Below are 22,263 nucleotides of genomic sequence, written 5' to 3' on the forward strand. Positions count from 1 at the left end.
CTGATCTCTCAATACTTATATTCCTTATTGTATCTTGTAACCAATATTAGTTTACTCCCAAGAATAAGCAACTTTCACTCGGTTAATACTCGGCAGAAATCAAACCTGCATTTGGATCGGACTTCCTTAACTGCTGTGCAAAAAGGTGTGCAGATTACTGCTGCATCCATTTTCAATAAGCTGCCACACGAATTCAAAAATCTTAGCCGTAATCCACGCGCTTTCAAATCGACGCTGAAGACTTTCCTCATGGGTCACTCCTATTCTGTCGATGCTTTCCTTGAAGAATTAAGCTGATTTTTATTGTATTGGTGATAGCGTTTACTTTAAACTTATGGACCGACTTTTTAAGGTTCATGAACATTTATTTTTATCTGTTGTTACGTTTATGTTTTAATTTCATGTACTGACACGTTCCATGACCATGGAGATTCGCTTCTCAATTTGATCCTGCGGAGCTTGACGAGTAACAAATGAAATACATAAATCACACTGAGGTGACAAAGGTCATTGAATGTCTCCTAATATCGTGTGGGTCGTACTTTCCCGGCGTAGTGCAGCAGCCCGACGCGGTATGGACTCAGCAAGTGGTTGGAAATCCCCTGCAGAAACGCCGAGCCACGCTGCCGAGACAGCCGTCCATAGCTGTGAAAGTGTTGCGGCTGCAGAATTTTGTGCACGAACTGACCTCTCGATTACGTCCCATAAAAGTTCAATGTGATTCATGTCGGGCGATCTGAGTAACCAAATCATTCACTCGAGTTGTCCAGAATGTTCTTCAAACCAATAGCGAACAACTGAGGCTCGGTGACACTGCGCATTGTCACCCATAAAAATTCCACCTTTGTTTGGGTACTTGAAGTTCGTGAATGGCTGCAGATTGTCTCCGAGTAGCCTAACGTAGCCATTTAGATTCAATGATCGGTTCAGTTGGACCAGAGGACCCAGTCCATTCAACGTCAACACAGCCCAAGCCATTAGAGTCACCACCAGCTTGCACAGTGCCTCGATGACACCTTGGGTCTACGGCTTTGTGGGGTCTACGCTACACCCGCAACCTACCATCAGCTCTTACCAACTGAAATCGGGACTCCTCTGACCAGGTCGCGGTCGATGTCGTGCTGTTACCAAAAACACCTCGCGTCAGTCGTCTGCTGCCATAGCACATTAACGCCAAATTTTCCACACTGTCCTAGTGGATACGTTCGTCGTACATCACACACTGATTTCTGCGGTTATTTCAAGCAGTGTCACATGGCTCTTAGCGCTGACAACTCTGCACAGATGCCGCTGCTCTCGGTCGTTAAGTGAAGGCCGTCGGGCACTGCGTTGTCCGTGGTGAGAGGTAATGCCTGAAATGTGGTATTCTCTGCGCTCTCTAGACACTATGGGTATCGGAATACTCAATTCTGTAACAATTTCCGAAATGGAATGTCTCATGTATCTAGATCCAACTAATATTCAGCGTTCAGAATCTGTTAATTCCCGTCGTGTGGCCATAATTATTTTGGAAATCTTTTCACATGAATCACCTGAAGACCAGTGACAGCTCCGCCAATGCACTTCCATTTTATACCTTGTGTACGCAATACTAATGTCATCTCTATAAGTGAACATTGTTATCCCATGACTTTTGTTACCTCAGTGCACGACCAATAACTTAAAAGCGCGTTACTACGCCTTGGGAACGCAACAAGGCAGCGATTCAGCGTGGCACAGGTTCAAAACCTCTTTTTTTTTTCAATTTTTTCTTTTACCGTCAATTCTTACGTTTTAAGCCTACATTCCAACTTAATTTCTATACATGATTATTGGTTTGTTCGTTTACGTTTCTACAGTTATTCTTTTCAATAAATTTTACAATCCAACTTAGATCCTTACAATTGTTTTATTATCCGGCACAGTCACACGATGTAAAGTTGAAATATTACAACAACAACAACAGAATTATTATTCTAACGTTTTTACTATCGGATATTCTTTATAGTGATTACCGGTTTCGTTCCGATTTTCAACATCCTCATAACGAATGTAGTTGCAAAGCAACCGTTCAGGGTTATCCTACGCACATGGATCACATTATTGGCTGCACACACAACAAATAAAACTGACGGCTTGCTCCGCAGATGCATTCTATTTTAAGTCTCTACGCCTATCTGACTTAAACGGTAGAGGACCGACTCGTAATTTTACTCTCATATTGTGGATCATTTTGATAATATAGCACGTACACTAATATAATAATATTTATACAGTATAGAGTTCATGATATTTAGCTGTGATAAATCGGACTGGAATCGTCAATCACCTGCAACGATAACACACTAGATTTAGCAAGAGAATCTAAATAGCCTCTCTAACTTCAACTCTAGATGCCTCTGTAAAGACGAGCAGTTTAGAGCAGGACTGAGTAACCCCGACTTAATGGTGGACTTAAACGTCCAGACTGGGAAGGACAGGAGCTTCGAGAACATTGTCGTAGAGTACCGAGCTCACAAGAGAAGCAACACGACAAGTGGTCGCTCCGTGTATACATTACAATCGGGTCCTTAAATCAACGGCTTTCAAACATATTCTCAAGAAATCTAAGGCATGCAGATGTCTGGAGTGTTTCTACTGGATCATGTCACTGTGAGCAGGAAGATTGGCAAGGAAATAACCAGTGTGAAGATGTTAAGTCCCATAGTGCTCAGAGACATCTGAACCATTTGAAACCCCCTAGCAACCGGAATACCAACCTACAAACAAAAACGCTACGAACTAATGCACCAACCTAACAGCAGTATCCTTAGCGACTAGTCCAACTTGATAACGTCAGCGTAAGGTGCTGCGCTGTCCCTTAGCCTCAGCCGCCTGGATGTTCCGCCTGTCCCGAGGACAGCAGATCACTACCTGCTACTCGTTCAGTCAAATTTCGTTCCACTCATAAAGTACGGAAACAATAACGGCAATAAATCGGTTCCAAGATTCTGTTCATCCCGTCTGCGAGATATTTAGTCAGGACCCTCGCTAACAAGAAGGACGAAAACAGAGTGGCATCAACTTCAGTAGGCAACCCCTCCTATCGCCGGGGCCAGAGAGAGCAAACAGTGATAACAATAAGAAAACGTAAGATTCCTGACAACCAGGAAAATCTCCAGTCAAAATCATGAGAAACACCATGGGGCCGTACAACAAGGACGTCATTGACAAAATGTAGAGCGACTTCCAGAGGAACAACACCAAAGACATATACTGAGATACCAAACCTCATGTAGCTCAGAACTAAGCCCAAACATTGAATTGAGAGATCAGGTGGGAAATTGAAATTGCACGCCATCACACAGCACAATGTTTCAACGAACTCCTCAACTGAGAGGAAACTCCAAAGAAACTTCCGTTTGCGCATATGCCTGTGTCTAACCGTGATAGCAACCCATCACTAAAGAGGAGATTCAGATTTTTATTGTTTCCGAGCTCAAGTACTACAGGGCAGCACCGGAAACGGGATCATAGCGGTACCTTGGAAATGGATACATGAGACGTGAATCCACAGTATTTATGTTTTAGGAATTAGAAGTCAGAAGGACTTCCAGAAGACTCGAGATCTGCTATCATCCAACGGCTACACAAGAAGGGAGTCGGATCATACCTTAACAACTGCAAAAGAATCTGCCTCGTTTCTCTGTGACATTACTAGACTCCTGCGTATGATTCAGGAAGTCAGGACCAAGTACAGAGCACATTCTGAACATCACATTCACCCTCACGTAGAAGAACTTAAGAGTCTCACCTTGCGTTTCAATATTCGTGGCCTTCCAACTTGCCTACGGCTCGGGAGACAGACATTGCTTCCACACAGTAACTGGACTGGGCCAAGTCACCAAGACTTTCAACTTTACCAAAGCGACGCTGACCAGTACGACGTCCAAAGTAAAATACAGAGAAAACTGTCAACAAATTTCGAGATCAGAACTGGCGTTAGACAAAGAGATCCTTATTTCTCTTCAGCTGTCTGCTGGATCACGTTATTCCCTAAAGGATAATGACAAAGATGACTATGATTTGAGAATGGGTTACAAAACGCACAAGTTAGTAGTCAACTGTCCGGTCCTCCCACTCGACCTCAAACTTCTAGAATCCAGTGTAGAAGAAGCTACTTAGCAACGCTCCTCTCTCAATCATGCAGCAGCTACGATTGATTTGAAGACAGTCATCACCAAGGCAGGGTTCATCACAGATAGCGGCGACGCACCTGACCATAACCCACTGCATAAGGTATTAACACAGAGAACTCCTTCAAATACTTCCGGGACTGGTTAATCCCGAAAATCAATGATGACCTGACCGTGAACAAGAGATTGTACTGTAAGAGCATTTACGTATATAAATCCCTTTTTCGCAATACAAACCCCCGACACTACAAAACCGTAGTGATACTGTCAGCATTGTAATCGTGCGTATCAGAATACCCATACATAGAAAGGAACAACTCAGGAACTAGGCTCAACGATAGGAACATTCCAAGATAATTTTTGGAACCCGCGTAGAAAAATAGCGTATACAGAATCAGGCAGAGTGACGAACTTCATCAGTATCTCGAGTTCACTGAAACATCATTGAGAAAGAGGATGCAAATACACTCCTGGAAATTGAAATAAGAACACCGTGAATTCATTGTCCCAGGAAGGGGAAACTTTATTGACACATTCCTGGGGTCAGATACATCACATGATCACACTGACAGAACCACAGGCACATAGACACAGGCAACAGAGCATGCACAATGTCGGCACTAGTACAGTGTATATCCACCTTTCGCAGCAATGCAGGCTGCTATTCTCCCATGGAGACGATCGTAGAGATGCTGGACGTAGTCCTGTGGAACGGCTTGCCATGCCATTTCCACCTGGCGCCTCAGTTGGACCAGCGTTCGTGCTGGACGTGCAGACCGCGTGAGACGACGCTTCATCCAGTCCCAAACATGCTCAATGGGGGACAGATCCGGAGATCTTGCTGGCCAGGGTAGTTGACGTACACCTTCTAGAGCACGTTGGGTGGCACGGGATACATGCGGACGTGCATTGTCCTGTTGGAACAGCAAGTTCCCTTGCCGGTCTAGGAATGGTAGAACGATGGGTTCGATGACGGTTTGGATGTACCGTGCACTATTCAGTGTCCCCTCGACGATCACCAGTGGTGTACGGCCAGTGTAGGAGATCGCTCCCCACACCATGATGCCCGGTGTTGGCCCTGTGTGCCTCGGTCGTATGCAGTCCTGATTGTGGCGCTCACCTGCACGGCGCCAAACACGCATACGACCATCATTGGCACCAAGGCAGAAGCGATTCTCATCGCTGAAGACGACACGTCTCCATTCGTCCCTCCATTCACGCCTGTCGCGACACCACTGGAGGCGGGCTGCACGATGTTGGGGCGTGAGCGGAAGACGGCCTAACGGTGTGCGGGACCGTAGCCCAGCTTCATGGAGACGGTTGCGAATGGTCCTCGCCGATACCCCAGGAGCAACAGTGTCCCTAATTTGCTGGGAAGTGGCGGTGCGGTCCCCTACGGCACTGCGTAGGATCCTACGGTCTTGGCGTGCATCCGTGCGTCGCTGCGGTCCGGTCCCAGGTCGACGGGCACGTGCACCTTCCGCCGACCACTGGCGACAACATCGATGTACTGTGGAGACCTCACGCCCCACGTGTTGAGCAATTCGGCGGTACGTCCACCCGGCCTCCCGCATGCCCACTATACGCCCTCGCTCAAAGTCCGTCAACTGCACATACGGTTCACGTCCACGCTGTCGCGGCATGCTACCAGTGTTAAAGACTGCGATGGAGCTCCGTATGCCACGGCAAACTGGCTGACACTGACGGCGGCGGTGCACAAATGCTGCGCAGCTAGCGCCATTCGACGGCCAACACCGCGGTTCCTGGTGTGTCCGCTGTGCCGTGCGTGTGATCATTGCTTGTACAGCCCTCTCGCAGTGTCCGGAGCAAGTATGGTGGGTCTGACATACCGGTGTCAATGTGTTCTTTTTTCCATTTCCAGGAGTGTATATTATGATCATGTAATCAGGGCGGACAATTGACGGCATATGATAAATGATTTTCAGCAGTGTATGTGGACGGAAAACGACTAACGCCATGTCGACAAATCTAGTTAGGGATACCCTTGAGCAACTAGAAACTGATCGCAACGTCATTCATGTAGAGATCAATACATATTTCTTTTCAGAACGATACGTACTTTCGGTCACTAACATTAGTAAAAGTGTATCCGTGGAATGTAGTGAAACGCACTCAGGAACAGAAAAACACTCGTAGCGCCTACATGGAACCTCTGTCAAGCGATGCGGTAAGACAACATGTCCTATCAACTAATTGTCTATCACAACACACCCAGGTCTACAGGGAAGGGCTCTTGGAATTCGTCTCCACAACGGCTTGACGGTTTTTATCGGACCACCAGTGTGAGTTAGGAGTGTCACTGATAACGTCGCGAGCTAATGTGGCTTCGATATACTGACCCACAGTAGCTGGAGCACCGACAGCCGAAATGAAAACATCTCTGTAAGCAGCTGTGCCTCCGTAACCAATAACAATGTGACACGTGTTACGTGGAACGTTTTATTCGAATTGGTGTGTGGCACCGCCTCGTAAAATGTCTACTATTCCTCCACAAGAACCTTTTATGTCTGTGCAATATATATCGCATCACTTGTCTTGAAAACTGGATCCATATGTACTCTGTAATAGAAACAAGAGCCCGTGCTGTTAGGAATGAATCTTTCGCTTTGCAGCCGACGGTCCGCTGTTCTGAAACTTTCTGACAGACTAAAACGGCGAGTAAAAGGCACAGTTCTGGGTTTGAGTCCCAGTCAGGCACGCAGTTTCAATTCACTAGAAACTTTCAGCTCAGTTGATGATATTTTATGTCCTTTTCTTAATATCCTTATTTCTTCTACATATTTATTAGGTTAGCTATAACACCGGTAACACGTAACTCTGCTAAAGACATTTTGTGAACATTTCCTTCCGGTACTCTTGTTACACGCTATATATACGTGGTAGTAACCTTGGCTTCTTGGAAATAAGCGCTCTTTTCGCACACTAGCAACTATTAGATAACTATATGAAATAACACAACAAACAGTCTGTAATAGATAAATAGGAGTGGAATAAAACAACATTTACGACGGCTGATGATAAAAATAGTAGTGGTCACAATTTGTCGTTATCTTAGTTCCGACACACAAAAATCTCTTGAGCGTACCTGATATCTGTTCAGATGTGAGATCAATAATTTTAGACGTATTGTCTAAGGAACAGGAGCGATTTGTCATGAAAACTGACCTTAGAAACAGACCCATGTTCAGAAAAAACAGAACACCTTGAACGACTACAGATAGGACGTTCATATTCACAGGACATTTACATCAGTATGTTCTACAGAAATGACAAGTACACTACTGGCCATTAAAATTACTACACCAAGAAGAAATGCAGATGGTAAACGGGTATTCATTGGACAAATATATTATACTAGAACTGACATGTGATTACATTTTCACGCAATTTTGGTGCATAGATCCTGGGAAATCAGTACCCAGAACAACCACCTCTGGCCGTAATAACGGCCTTGATACACCTGGGCACTGAGTCAAACAGAGCTTGGATGGCGTGTACAGGTACAGCTGCCCATGTACCTTCAACACGATACCACAGTTCATCAAGAATAGTGACTGGCATATTGTGACGAGCCAGTTGCTCGGCCACCATTGACCAGACGTTTTCAATTGGTGAAAGATCTGGAGAATGTGCTGGCCAGGGCAGCAGTCGAACATTTTCTGTATCCAGAAAGGCCCGTACAGGACCTGCAACACGCGGTCGTGCATTATCCTGCTGAAATGTAGGGTTTCGCAGGGATCGAATGAAGGGTAGAGCCACGGCTCGTAACACATCTGAAATGTAACGTCCACTGTTCAAAGTGCCGTCAATACGAACAAGAGGTGACCGAGACGTGTAACCAATGGCACCCCATACCATCACGCCGGATGATATGCCAGTATGGCGATGACGGATACACGCTTCCAATGTGCGCTCACTGCGATGTGGCCAAACATGGATGTGACCATCGTGATGCAGTAAATAGAACCGGGATTCATCCGAAAAAATGACGTTTTGCCATTCGTGTACCCAGGTTCGTCGTTGAGTACACCATCGCAGGCGCTCCTGTCTGTGATGCAGCGTAAAGGGCAACCGCATCCACGGTCTCCTAGCTGATAGTCCATGCTACTGCAAACGTCGTCGAACTGTTCGTGCAGACGGTTGTTGTCTTGCAAACGTCCCCATCTGTTGACCCAGGGATCTAGACGTGGCCGCACGATCCGTGATAGCCATGCGGATAAGATGCCTGTCATCTCAACTGCTAGTGATACGAGGCCATTGGGATCCAGCACGGCGTTTATTACCCTCCTGAACCCACCGATTCCATATTCTGCTAACAGTCATTGGATCTCGACCAACGCAAGGAGCAATGCCGCGATACGATAAACCGCAATAGCTATAGGTTACAATCCGACCTTTATCATAGTCGGAAACGTGATGGTACGCATTTCTGCTCCTTACTCGAGGCATCACAACAACGTTTCACCAGGCAACGCCGGTCAACTGCTGTTTGTGTGTGAGAAATCGGTTGGAAACTTTCCTGATGTCAGCACGTTGTAGGTGTCGCCACCGGCGGCAACCTTGTGTGAATGCTCTGAAAAGCTAATCATTTGCATATCACAGCATCTTCTTCCTGTCGGTTAAATTTCGCGTCTGTAGCACGTCATCTTCGTGGCGTAGCAATTTTAATGGCCAGTAGTGTATTTCAAGGATGACGGCCCGCAGGTTCCAAGTCGATTTCGATATGGTGGAGCAACACTATCTACCGGTAAAATGTGCCTATGGCTCTCATTGTCGCCATAAACCGAAGGTAGTGGATCAGTGTGTCTTGAATAATAGAAGCAAGAGATGTCTCGCAGATGTATGCTCTAACCGTACCGTCAGTTTAGTGAGTTTGAAACAGAGCGCACTATTGGCATGAGGGAATGTGATGTATCCATCCGAGAAACTGCTGCTCGTGTGGGACGTAGTGTTTCGGCAGTGCAGCGGGTGTGTGTGTGTGTGTGCAGAACGGTTCACGGAAGGCCGTAGCACACAACAAGACGAGTCAGGTCGCAGCACCCAGATCACCGCCCGAGGAGGTCGACACCTCATGCGAACGCCATTGCAGGACAGATCTGGGTCCTCCTCGGCTCTTGTGCAACACTGTAACAGTGTAACACGTCATACACTATCAGGGGCGGCAGTCTGTCGTCGTTTTTTTCGGCGTAGGTTAGGTGCGCGTTGTCCACTTCTCTGCCTGCTTTCGACGAATGTTCAGAAACATGTTAGATGGCAATGGCGTATTGAACAACGTCACTGGGGGCAGCAATGGCATCATATAGTGTTTTAGAACGAATTTAGGTTCTGTTTGTTTGAAAATGAAGGCCGCATTTTGGGTCGCCACAGACAGGGGGAGTGGCATCACAGTGACTGCATTCGCACAAGACATGCAGCGCCACCTTATGGTGTGAGGTGCCATTAGGTACAATCATACATCACAGTTGGCACGTGTCCAGGGCACTGCGAGCAGTGCGACCTGCGTGAGTGACAGTCTGCGATCCGTAGCCGTGGCCTTATAGCATTTGTCAGCAAGACGATGTCTGACCACACTTTGCTGCACGAACACCTGTCTCCTTGGTGTCACGGGGTGTCAGCCTTTTGCCCTGGCCCGCCAGACCACCAGACTTGTTGCTAGTCGAAAGTGTGTGGGAAGCGACGGTTGCAGCGCTGTGGTTCGATGCCAACCGCCGCAATGAACTTGGGAACCACGTGGGTGCAGCATGGATAGCTGTATCACAGGACGCCATTCGTCCCTTATACGCGTCGATGCGTGGAACAAGTTGTCAGGGCCCATGGCGGAGCCCCTGTGTCTACTAGGCAACAGGAAACTTGCTGAAGACAGAAACGCTAATCATTTCTGCAGAACATTCTAATGTACTTGTCCTGTCAATATGAACGTCCTATCTCTAGTCGTTCAGGGTGTTTTGTTTTGTCTGAACATGAGTGTAAAACAGTCCAAACGTCATATTTATTTACTCATTTTACTAAGGTTTGAAGCCCCTCTTTTCGTTCCTCCGTGTATGCCATTTAAAAACTGCGTTGCTTTGGAAATTACCCTTGTGCAAACACAATAATTGTGTTTGCATAAGGCTGATTTCCAGAACAACCCAGTCAATTTATTTGTACAAAAGCATCTAACGGTTCAAATGGCTCTAAGCAGTATGGTACTTAACATCTGACGTCATCAGTCCCCTAAACTTAGAACTACGTAAACCTAACTAATCTAAGGACATCACACACATCCGTGCCTGAGGCAGGATTCCGACCTGCGACCGTAGCAGCCGCGTGAAAAAACATCTCTTTTTGAACTGTTTTAAGATCACTTTTCATGCTCGATCGCTGCTGTTCCTTAGATACTACGTATAAAATGATTTATGTTTGTACACTTTCATCCTTAAATATGAAATGATTCTACCATTAAGTGACGAAAGGTTGGATCAACAAAAAGAAAGCATATTTCGTCTGATAATGTCCTGGCCACAAAAAGTAAAAACGGGAGCCGTCGTAGTGGTACAACGCGAAACATCACTAACACCACAGTCGAAAGGTTGTTGTTGTGGTCTTCAGTCCTGAGACTGGTTTGATGCAGCTCTCCATGCTACTCTATACGGTGCAAGCTTCTTCATCTCCCAGTACCTACTGCAACCCACATCCTTCTGAATCTGCTTAGTGTAGTCACCTCTTGGTCTCCCTCTACGATTTTTACCCTCCACGCAGCCCTCCAATACTAAACTGGTGATCCCTTGATGCCTCAGAACATGTCCTACCAACCGATCCCTTCTTCTTGTCAAGTTGCGCCACTAACTTCTCCCCAATTCTATTCAATACCTCCTCCTTAGTTATGTGATTTACCCATCTAATCTTCAGCATTCTCCTGTAGCACCACATCTCGAAAGCTTCTATTCTCTTCTTGTCCAAACTATTTATCGTCCATGTTTCACTTCCATACATGGCCACACTCCATACAAATACTTTCAGAAACGACATCCTCACACTTAAATCAATACTCGATGTTAACAAATTTCTCTTCTTCAGAAACGCTTTCCTTGCCATTGCCAGTCTACTTTTTATATCCTCTCTATTTCGACCATCATCAGTTATTTTGCTCCCCAAATAGCAAAACTCCTTTATTACTTTAAGTGTCTAATTTCCTAATCTAATTTCCTCAGCATCACCCGACTTAATTCGACTACATTCCATTATCCTCGTTTTGCTTTTGTTGATGTTCATCTTATATCCTACTTTCAAGACACTGTCCATTCCGTTCAACTGCTCTTCCAAGTCCTTTGCTGTCTCTGATAGAATTACAATGTCATCGGCGTACCTGAAAGTTTATATTTCTTCTCCATGGATTTTAATACCTACTCCGAATTCTTCTTTTGTTTCCTTTACTGCTTGCTCAATATACAGATTGAATAACATCGGGGAAAGGCTGCAACCATGTCTCACTCCCTTCCCAACCACTGCTACCCTTTCATGCCCCTCGACTGTTATAACTGCTATCTGGTTTCTGTACAAATTGTAAATAGCCTTTCGCTCCCTGTATTTTACCCCTGCCACCTTTAGAATTTGGAAGAGAGTATTCCAGTCAACATTGTCAGAAGCTTTCTCTGAGTCTACAAATGCTATAAAAGTAGGTTTGCCCTTCCTTAATCTTTCTTCTAAGATAAGTCGTAAGGTCAGTATTGCCTCACGTGTTCCAATATTTCTACGGAATCCAAACTGATCGAAAGGTAGCGGGACAGAAATGTAGAAAGCTCGCGGAAGAAAGTCTTGGGACTCGATCGCAGCCGCACAACACCACGGTGGCTAATACTTGAACGAAAGCTGTGTACACTGCCTGTGAGGTTGCAAGGCGGAGTAGTTTTGAAGCGTTCTGCGCGTCTTCTCCAACAACGGTAGGCAGCAAGTGGGAAGCAGTGAGTGATACTCGACACGGATCGGCAAGACGGTAACTGCTCTCCTCTAGAGTACATATACTGCAGCGTGGCCCCACCTCAGCGGCTATACAGTTTACGAGGGCTTTTTTTTCTGCCTCCGACTGGTCCCGAAATTGAAACCACAGTCAAAATCTGGTGCAGCGTTCTGGAGATGTGTTGCGAAAGGCCTCTAGTATGCTCGCCTACCGCGTCACATCGGAGTTCTGAGCGCTCAGTGAGCACGTAAGGAGGCTAGAAAACATAAGAGCGTGCTCAAAAGTAATGTCTCCAAATTTTTTATTGGCAACTCTAAACGATTTTTAAACAAAATAAATTTATTAACACTCTACATATTTAGTCTTCATGACTACATATTTCCAGTCCGCTGCTGTTCGAGGGCTCTGCATTGTAGCAAGTAGCATGTCGATGTGTAATGTTGAGAGGCACCCACATGCCTTGCTCATACTGTGGCATCAAGCAGTCAGGCCTGCAAGATGAGTGGTCTGCCAAGCGAATGGATTTATTCTTATTTCTCGCTAAAACATCAATGACTGATTCTGAGCTCTAGTACCCACAATTAAGCTACAAATTATTCTCATGTTTGAATATTACGCAACGGAAACGGATAACGCACATCTGACTATTAGTAATTTACACAACTCTGATTGTTCACTACGCTCTGGCAATACCACATTTTCTTTCTTACCCAACGGGTTTGACCAACACGTGGCCATCGCACTGAATATGAATGGCGCACACATTATAAATCCTGGGTATCATGACTACACACTACTCGAAGAACAACGCCACCGATCTTATTCTTTTCACTACCCTTTTTATTCCGATAAATTATATTATGATTCAAAGATTAAACACACCATTACATTTTATACAACAATTACACATGAGAAACTCCGTCCAGTGGGCATGGCTTTACATTGGAGATTCTCTATCTTATGGTCTCGTAATTATTTAACGCTACAGTGTACTTTCTGGATAGGATGGTGGATCTTTTGCTATATATCTCACACTTCGACTCTCACACCCATCATCACGAAAACTTCCTCCAGACCGAGCGGTACAAAAGGAACATGCATAACCCACTGCCTCTGAACCTATCTTGCTACTGTCCCATGCAAACCACACAAACTCAAATTACATGAAATAGATCACACTGACAACATACATCACAAAGAATAGTCACAGCGTTAGAATCACTTCACTTTCAGCTTTCCCACTTCAATTAGTATTCATCCCAGTTTCACACGACACTGCCCCACTTCGTAACTTTTCTTTCCTACTACGAACTCTGGAGGATATGTGCACGTCTTCCTGTGCAATGCAATCCAAGTGGCGTTGCTGGATAGACGGCTGACTCACCTTACTTCTCTCTCAGAGTATTAGAGTTTGAACCCAGCATCACACGGAAACATAACACGCAAAGTAATATTAAGAACATATTCGTCACACACGCGAGTCCTCAATTGATACCATGGACGAGTACTTCTCTTTATCCTTTGTCTCATACATAGATTGAGACTCACGCAGTACTCACCACATGGAAGTACTCGTCTCTAATTTCAAGTCCTGCACACGCCATTTCTTAAATATTTCCAACTTATAGTACACACGCCAGTAATTCAGCTTAACTTAAGCACTCGGAAGTATATCAACTTATTGCTACACGTGGTTTCATTGTGACCGTTGGTCACTTCCGAAGATTGCTACGATCCCCTTAATATTACCTGCCTGACATTTAATTCTCCCCACAAAAGTTCCTGAAACAGAGAAATTATTATTCCAAGCTACTCTTAAGTATTTCACATGCATACCATTCTCTCCACTCTTTTGTCTTTACGGAGCACACCTAAGACAGGTCTTACCAACACAAGATCCAGCGCCAGAGTGCTGAAACATGGCCGTTCTTCAGGTCAGCTCGCACCTCCGTCGAGGTGGGGGCGCACCATGTTATCGTATTGGTCAACCACATTTCAGGCGCTCAAAGCTCAGGTAAATTTCATCTCTTTGGCTCCACCAAAGGTTACCAAAGGACCGTCTCCAAGATGATCATATATTGCCCATTCACTATCTGCGGTTAGCAGACGTCCATACATTCATTCATTTCGCAGATCTCACCAAATTGGATATAGGAATTTATTTTATGGGAGTGCACATGTGATCAATTAAATTAATAAATTGTCCTTCTTTCCTACACTGGTATCCGGCTTCGGTGCATTAAGTGAAATTGAGTTATTATTACAAAAAAATATGTTGCTCTGACAAGAATAACGAAGAATGTTGTACCTATTTTGCCGGCCGAAGTGGCCGTGCGGTTAAAGGCGCTGCAGTCTGGAACCGCAAGAACGCTACGGTCGCAGGTTCGAATCCTGCCTCGGGCATGGATGTTTGTGATGTCCTTAGGTTAGTTAGGTTTAACTAGTTCTAAGTTCTAGGGGACTAATGACCTCAGCAGTTGAGTCCCATAGTGCTCAGAGCCATTTTTTTTGTACCTATTTTCAATGTCGGGCGGTACTGTACCCTTTCAATGTAGCTATGTCCGTGCATGAGAAACAGCATGCTGTAATTGCGGTTCGAATTCGAAGAGTTCGTCCACAATGGATGACCATGTCCTACACCATGACAATGCCAGACCACGCACGAGTGCTGTGGCATCTACAACAATCCAACACTTTGGATTTACTGTTATCGATCATTCCCCATCAAGTCCTGACTTGACTCCCATCCGATTTTCATCTGTTTCCGAAACATAAAGAACACCATCGAGGACTTCACTTTGATAGTGATGAAGCGGTGCGAGCAGAAGTGGCGTCGTGGCTCTGCCAACATCGTCAAACATTACGGACTCACACTAAGAACAAACTGGTCTCTCGTTGGTAGAAATGTGTTGGTCGCCTGTGTGACTATATGTAGACATAAAGAATAAAGATGTACAAAGATAATATGGTTTCTTTTACTTATAAAGGCTTTATGAGTTTTCACACACAAAATTCGTAAACATTACTTTTCAGCATGCCCTCTTAGTGTCTCCCGCCAAATGGTGTTTCACCTGATTTCAAGCAGCCCACATAACGCAGCTGTCATGCTCTTGGTTTTCCACGACAATTTTCGGCCGCATACCGCAGGGGGAGCGAGGACACTTTTGCAACGTTTACAATGGCAGGTGTTTGACCACCCAGCGTACAGCCTCTTGGTATTTGTCTCTTCGCTCTAATGAACCACTAGTTATGAGGACAGCGTTTTGGCACAGACAGCGAGCCGTACAACAACGTAGAGAAACCACAGGCGGCTATCCTCTATGATGAGAGCACTAACTAAACTCCACCCGAGCAGGCCATGAAGGCCCAACGGCACCGACCGGCCGCCGTGTCATCCTCAGCCCACAGGCGTCACCGAATGCGGATATGGAGGGGCATGTGGTCAACACACCGCTCTCCCGGCCGTATGTCAGTTTCTCAAACCGGAGCCGGTACTTCTCAATCAAGTAGCTCCTCAGTTTGCCTGAGTGTTTGGCTGAGTGCACCCCACTTGCCAACAGCGCTAGGCAGACTGGATGGTCACCCATCCAAATGCTAGCCCAGGCCGACAGCGCTTAACTCCGGCGATCTGACAGGAACTGCTGTTATCACTACGGCAAGGCCGTTGGCATGACGAAGGTATTGGAAAGTTGATATCAACAGAAAATGTCCGTCGGAACCGCCAAAACTGTCGTTTCCATTTCGCTACCGCTCAGTGGTTAAAAAAAAAAATACCCAGGATAATCCATTGTTGTAGGCCACAACAGTTTGCAATGCTCGGGAACCTAAAAGGTGCTTGGTGCCTGTCTACAGCAGTGGTTCGCTATCCCCATATAGTGGTCAAATTAAATTTTGCATATTGCTTTATTGTCAACACTGGACATAGTAGAAAACGAAACTGATTTGTTCTGTAGCACACAGTCACGAGTAAACGAAAATAAGGAAGATAAGCTCAGTTCCATTTGATAAACACAAAAAAAGCAAACACAAATCCTTACAAAAGGTTCCACTGCAAACACTACAGTTAGACATACTCCTTACTAAACTATCCAGATAAGCCGGAGGGAGGCTGATACGCGTCTCACAAGAAAAGAGCATTGTGCCCCACTGCTGTCTGACCCACGAAGAGTTATTTTGTGCCCACGCCGCGCGAGCCCCTCTACGAACTGATTTGGAGGAAGACTTTAGAGCGGTCTACTGGCAAGTTATCCCTGCTCATTGAGCCTGTTACTTATCATTTGTGTTGACATCTGCACTCCTGTGGCTGTTTGGAACTGCCACCATAGTCACCTCACATTGTACTGAAGGGGGGTCTACTTGCTGTTACACGCAGATACCGGTCTTGTATACATGTCTTTTTCTCTTCCACAGCCACTACTATCTCAATCCTGAAATTATCCTGTCGCAAGTAACTAGAGACATTACTTTGACTCAGAACGACATTCACTGCAATGTCCGCCTGTCTCATTTGCTGCCCCATTGGACTGACTATACGAAGCTTCTGATCGTACTTTATTGTTGTCCAAACTATCCTGAAGGAACACAACTATTGTGATGAGATGACGCGTTTACAGGAGACACGGTTTCCTTGGACTAGATATACTGCCCCTCACGGTAGACTCGTGGACTCTTTCCGCTAGAATTACATTACAAAGAGACAAATGTTTTGATATCGTAACGTGTTTCTGGATCACAACGTTCAGTTTTAAAGTTTTGGCAACATGCAATATTTATTTTGACTACGACCATTGTAGCTCTCTCCTTGCGCGAGTCAGCATCCGACTTCTCGCAAACTATTTTGGACTGTAACCCCATGTTTTTTTTTTCCGCAGACGAAGAATCACCGCCGCCGGTGCTGGGAGGCGGAGACGCCGCCTCCGCGTCCGGCGCCGGGCCGCCGCCCCCGCACCTGCACCACGCCCACCAGCAGCTGCTGGCGCCGCCGCTGGGGCAGGCGTACGCGGCGGAGCTGTGCGGCGCGGGGGCGGGCTACGGGTCTGCGCAGCTGCCGCCCCCGGGCGCCGCCTCGGCGCAGACCGCCTTCCACCACCACGCCCACGCCCACCACCCACACCTCGGCTACCACGCCGCCGCCGCCGCAGCCGCCGCCGCCGCCGCCGCCGCCAAGGCGCGCTCTTCGGGGGGCGGCGCGGGGGCGGGCAGGACTTCGGGGGTGCCGAACGTGCACGGAGTGTCCGGGGTTCCCGGTTCGTACCCCGGCGCCCCCTACCCGCCGCAGGTGTTCTACCAGCCGGCCGCGCACCGCCAGACGGCCTACGACTTCGGGCCTCCTCGGTAGCCGACGGCTCGGCTGCCCTCGGACGCCTCTCCAGCACGCGGAGGAATTTCTGACTGTGATCTTCAAGTGCATCTGTCTTAGTGAAGTCAAACTCACTTGTACGCAACAGACGATTGAATTTTCGAGCAATTTTGTCTACGCCTTAGGTCTCCTACAGATGCAGTGCTTCCACGCCCGGACACCGTACAACCCTCGTAAGCACAGGACCACTCTGGTACTACCCTGGCACTGTGCTAGAAACTGTTGTGTTTACGCTGACAGTTCACAGAATGACTAATGTTTTCTGCACTCTGCACCACTGATACCAATGCTTCCAATGCCTGCATGTACAGTGTATGATACTCGTCAGAAAGCCTTCCACTCTTACCTCCGTTTCCGGAGGTATTATGTGACGTCTATAGGCCATGAAAAAGGCAATAACTGAACAAGCTGGAAGAGCTTTGCCTTTACAGAAGAAGCTATGGATCATCATCTTATCTTGTAAATATGCTGTTCCTGCCCGGACTCTCAGACCTATTACTTACCAGATGTATGAAACACTGAAACAGTCTCACTCTGAAGAAAATTAGGAAATGTAATGGATACCGACCAGTGGCTAGGGTTCCCAATGTGCTTTCTCGTGAATTATCACAATTATTTCATCAGCCACCTCAAAACTAACGTGACTTGCCATCTTCCCCACTCGGCATCTCAGATCGTGGGTACGTTCATCTTTACTAACTTGTATTTTTCGTCAAGACATAAATACATGTTCCTACCTTTTCAGCCACCCAATTCCTACTTTCCACACTTGTTTCCATCATGGACATCAGCGATGTAATCATCACTACAGAAGTGCCAACAAGACCACCAGAAACGGAGAACTGTCACCTACAGATACAGAGACGCTAGTAGTAATGACGGAAATACACGAATGCGTCCGTCGGTAGATCCGAACATGTGCAGAGAGTTTAATTTTTGCAGCGTTCGTGCTGGTATGTCATTCGCAAACGAAGTTGCCTAAGAACCACTAGACCAACTGACCCGACATTTGACATTAACCGCGTCGCATACTGCATGCGAAACCTAGCTATTACACCTGTTTCCGTTGGCACTTTCATTTCTATTCCAAATATCCTATCACTTCCTTTATTGCTTCTTCGATGTACATGTTGGACAATAGTGGTGACAATCTAAAGACCCTGCCTCACACATTCCTTGATATGAATTTATCTCCCATGAGCTTTCACTTTTATTACTGCCCACTTGGATGTTGTATATGTTGTAGATTCATTGTCTCTCTCTGTACGTTATCACCAGTCTTCTAAGGTACATGAAAATCTTATATAAAATGTAGGTAAAAACATCTTATGTAAAATAGTTAGTCCATTCTCAAGCCGTCAGTTGAATGAGGAGATTATGTATTTCTTCCAGTAAATGATGCGTCGCATTTTTCAATATTTACTCTGTCTTGCAACTGAGACAGTCACAACCGCGTGCTTGAGAGTTCATATGACGTCAGTAGTCTTAAGCCGATGTCATCTGCAGGATAATAGAGCAGGATAGTAACGCGAGATTCCGCAGAGCTTTCCAATTCCCGCTAACACTTGTTGGTCGATCAACAAACTGAGTGCCATTGGTTGCAAATGTATTCAACTCGTTCAACATCCAGCTGAATATAATCGGCGATAAATGAAATTTGTGGTATGACAGACTACGTAACTGTACAGCTACGTAACTGTACGTAGTCACTGACGAATTTACTTTGTATCTTTTATCTTTTTCTTTATGTTATACAGCCCTTGACACTACTCCCCGACGTCCTAAAATTTTTCCTAGAATTTTCCTTTGGAATAGCTATAAGGTTTCCTCATTTTTTTCTCAAATGTTAAAGCTTCTTTTCGAAAAGAGCCACTACAGTAGATTGATGAAAGTGAGTTTTGAAGTTCGTGCTACGCGTTCTATTTCTTGAGATTTTATAGTGCTCTGCCAGCATCTCCTAGGTGTGCCTTTGTTTCTACTGTCCTTACTGAAGAAACTTCCTAAGTATTTGAAGCTGTCAGCTCTTCTGAAGGTTACTTCTTCTACAGCCTAGAGTATGTAAATTATAGTTTTCTTACTTGTTTGCGGATATTCTGTCTTCTTCTCACTAACATGTCGTCCTGTTTTCTCGGAATTTTTGTGACAGTGTTGTGTTGTTTTGATTATATGTGTCCCGTAATTGCTTGTAAATGAACCGCAGTTCCCGTAGGAGAGTCCATTAATATTTTACCCTTTGCAGTTGCATGTTTTGTTGTCAGTTTTCGTAAATTTACCAATTTTCTCTAATATGAGATTAAATAACTTATCTGAGAAGGATCCTTTCGCCTCTGTCCAGTGCACACCTTAAATTTTCAATTGTTTCTGCTGCTGTCTTCATTAAGCAGAAAATTTCTCTACACACTTTCAAATATGAATAATTTTGAGATTATTTAGAATTTACTCATGACATTTAGTAGCGTTCCTTTTTGAAAAGTACCAGCAGTATGTAGACGTCTGTTCTAAGTTCCGTTATTTGTCTCAGGGTGGACTGATGATCCACTGTGGATCTGATTTTGCAGAAGCGACTTTGGGAGTCCCAGGCTATTCCCCTAAGGTGATCAGACTGTTCAAAAGCAAATCGATTGAATTTGTGAGTAACATCGAGCTATGCGATTCCTTTACAGCCATTGCTTAAAAATTTATTTATTTTTGTAAATATTTAGCAAATAATTACTGTTACTCAACCTGTAGGAAAGATTTCTGTCGTCCAAAGTCTTCCTAATGAAGTCAATAGTTCTGACTCCAAATATGGTCGTCCATTTCTTAACGGCTTAGCAAAAATCTGATTTTCGCCGCCTGTTTTGTTGTTATTTAGTTTCGTTGTTACTTGCTGTGTTCCGCTCAGTGATAGGGATGTGACTTGTGTGTCAGCTGTAGCTTGTGCTTAATACTTAAAGCGGCACCGAGTATCATCGAAACTGGGTAGTTGTCAAAAAAATCCTATGCAGTTCTTGTACGTACCTTTTCATCGGTCACCATTATTCCCGTTCTAATGAATTTGCTCAAAGGTTTCTTCATTTTGGGGGTGGATTGATGAGTTGATCTGCCTTATGATTGGTTTCACGCGATCCGCCACGACTTCCTCATTTCCTCTTTTGTGTCAACCTCTTCATCTCATAGTAGCGCTTACGCCAGACTTGGTCAATTATATGTCGGATGTATTCTAGTCTCTGTCTTCTCCTATAGCTTCTACCGTCTACGGCTGTCTCAAGTATCATGGAAGTTAGTCCCTGAAGTCTTAACACAAATTCTCTCATCCTTTCTCTTCTTTAATATGCCACCGTTTTCCTCACGTTCCTTCCCTCGACGATTCTGGGTCTACATAATTTTCGGCGCTCTTCCGCAGCAAGACGTGTCAAATGCTCTTCTTTGCCAGTTTTCTCACAGTCCACGATTCCCTTCTATACAATGCTGGACTCCAGGCTTACGCTTCCTTCTTAGGTTAAGATCACTGTTTGATACCAGCAGAATTATTTTAGCGACGGACTCTTTGTTTGCTTGTACAAGTGTGCTTCCTGTATCCTGCTGAATTCGTCCGCCACGCATTATACTGCATCCATGGTAACTTTTTCAAATCTTTCCTTTAACGTTATATTGTTCCTTTCTTAGATCCATGCTCTCCTCATATTTCTTCTTTCTTCCACTTTTTCTGGGCGTTTTCTTTTCCTTATTACTCTGGAAATTTCTTCTTAATTCTCTTTTTCAGGAGCCTCGGTCAGTCTTCCACATCCCGTTATTTATTATCAGCTGATCTGGTCGTTTTTTATGCGTAAATTCTATTTTTCGTTTATGCGAAAATATCTAATGATTTTGTGACTGATTCGAAATTACTTCCGTCGGAATCCATCGTCACAGTTTTTTTGTTGCTTACTACCTTTTTCACGTTTTCTTTCCTAGCATATGAATTGCCTCTCCTTTGTAAATAGGTACCCCAATTCATTCATTGTGTCTCTTTGTCTTCTCCAGTCTTGATATTAAGACCGTTATTACTTTTTCTGTTACTTGTTAAGCTGGGACAAGAGAAATATGTACCAAGTGATAAGGCATTAGACTAGTACCACACAACTTATTATATGCTATGGAAAAAGTGCAGATCTTATAGATTTTAGAGACAGGCATTTTATCGTCATTTGTGTTGTGGTTTTCAAACCCAAGACTGATTTTATGCAGCTTTCCACGCTAACCTATCCTGAGCAGACTTCTCCTCTGAGTAACTATTGTAACTTAAATCCACTTGAACCTGCTTGTTACAGCAAGCCATATTCTCCCTATATACCACCGCCGCCCACCCTCCTCCAAACTTACCTACGTTACTGAATTTATTATCCCTTCATATTTCGCGATACGTCCTATTAACGTGCGTCTTCTCTTAGTTTTTAATTAAGTTATACCATAAATTTAGCCTACGGCCTTGCTGCAGTCGTTACACCGGATCCCGTCAGATCACCGAAGTTAAGTACCGTCGGGCTTGGCTAGCACTTGGATGGGTGACCGTCCGGGTCTCCCAGGAGCTGTTGGCAAGGGGGGAGCACTCAGCCGTTGTGAGGACAATTGAGGAGCTACTTGACTGAGAAGCAGCGGCTCCGGTCACGAAAACTGACAACGGCCGGGAGAGCTGTGTGCTGACCACATGCCCGTCCGTATCCACATCCAGTGACGCCTATTGCCTGACGATGACACGGCGGTCGGTCGGTGCAGTTGAGCCTTCCGAGGCCTGTTCGGACAGAGTCAGTCAGTCTGTCATACCACAAATT

At 45.3% G+C, this 22,263-nt stretch overlaps 1 protein-coding gene and 1 pseudogene across 1 annotated transcript in view; both read left to right on the forward strand.

Moving 5' to 3' along the window:
• Nucleotides 1-17,449, forward strand: part of LOC126418830 (T-box transcription factor TBX1) — a 246,917-nt gene extending 229,468 nt beyond the window's left edge. The window contains exons 8-9 of the mRNA XM_050085809.1: nt 16,983-17,046; nt 17,089-17,449. Of these exons, the coding sequence (XP_049941766.1) occupies nt 16,983-17,046; nt 17,089-17,449 (425 nt within the window). The remainder of the gene's footprint in view (nt 1-16,982; nt 17,047-17,088) is intronic.
• Nucleotides 17,450-21,910: 4,461 nt separating this feature from the next.
• Nucleotides 21,911-22,029, forward strand: LOC126420208 (5S ribosomal RNA; annotated as a pseudogene).
• Nucleotides 22,030-22,263: the final 234 nt, after the last annotated feature.

This window comes from Schistocerca serialis, chromosome 9, assembly GCF_023864345.2.
Source record: "Schistocerca serialis cubense isolate TAMUIC-IGC-003099 chromosome 9, iqSchSeri2.2, whole genome shotgun sequence".
NCBI lineage: Eukaryota > Metazoa > Arthropoda > Insecta > Orthoptera > Acrididae > Schistocerca > Schistocerca serialis.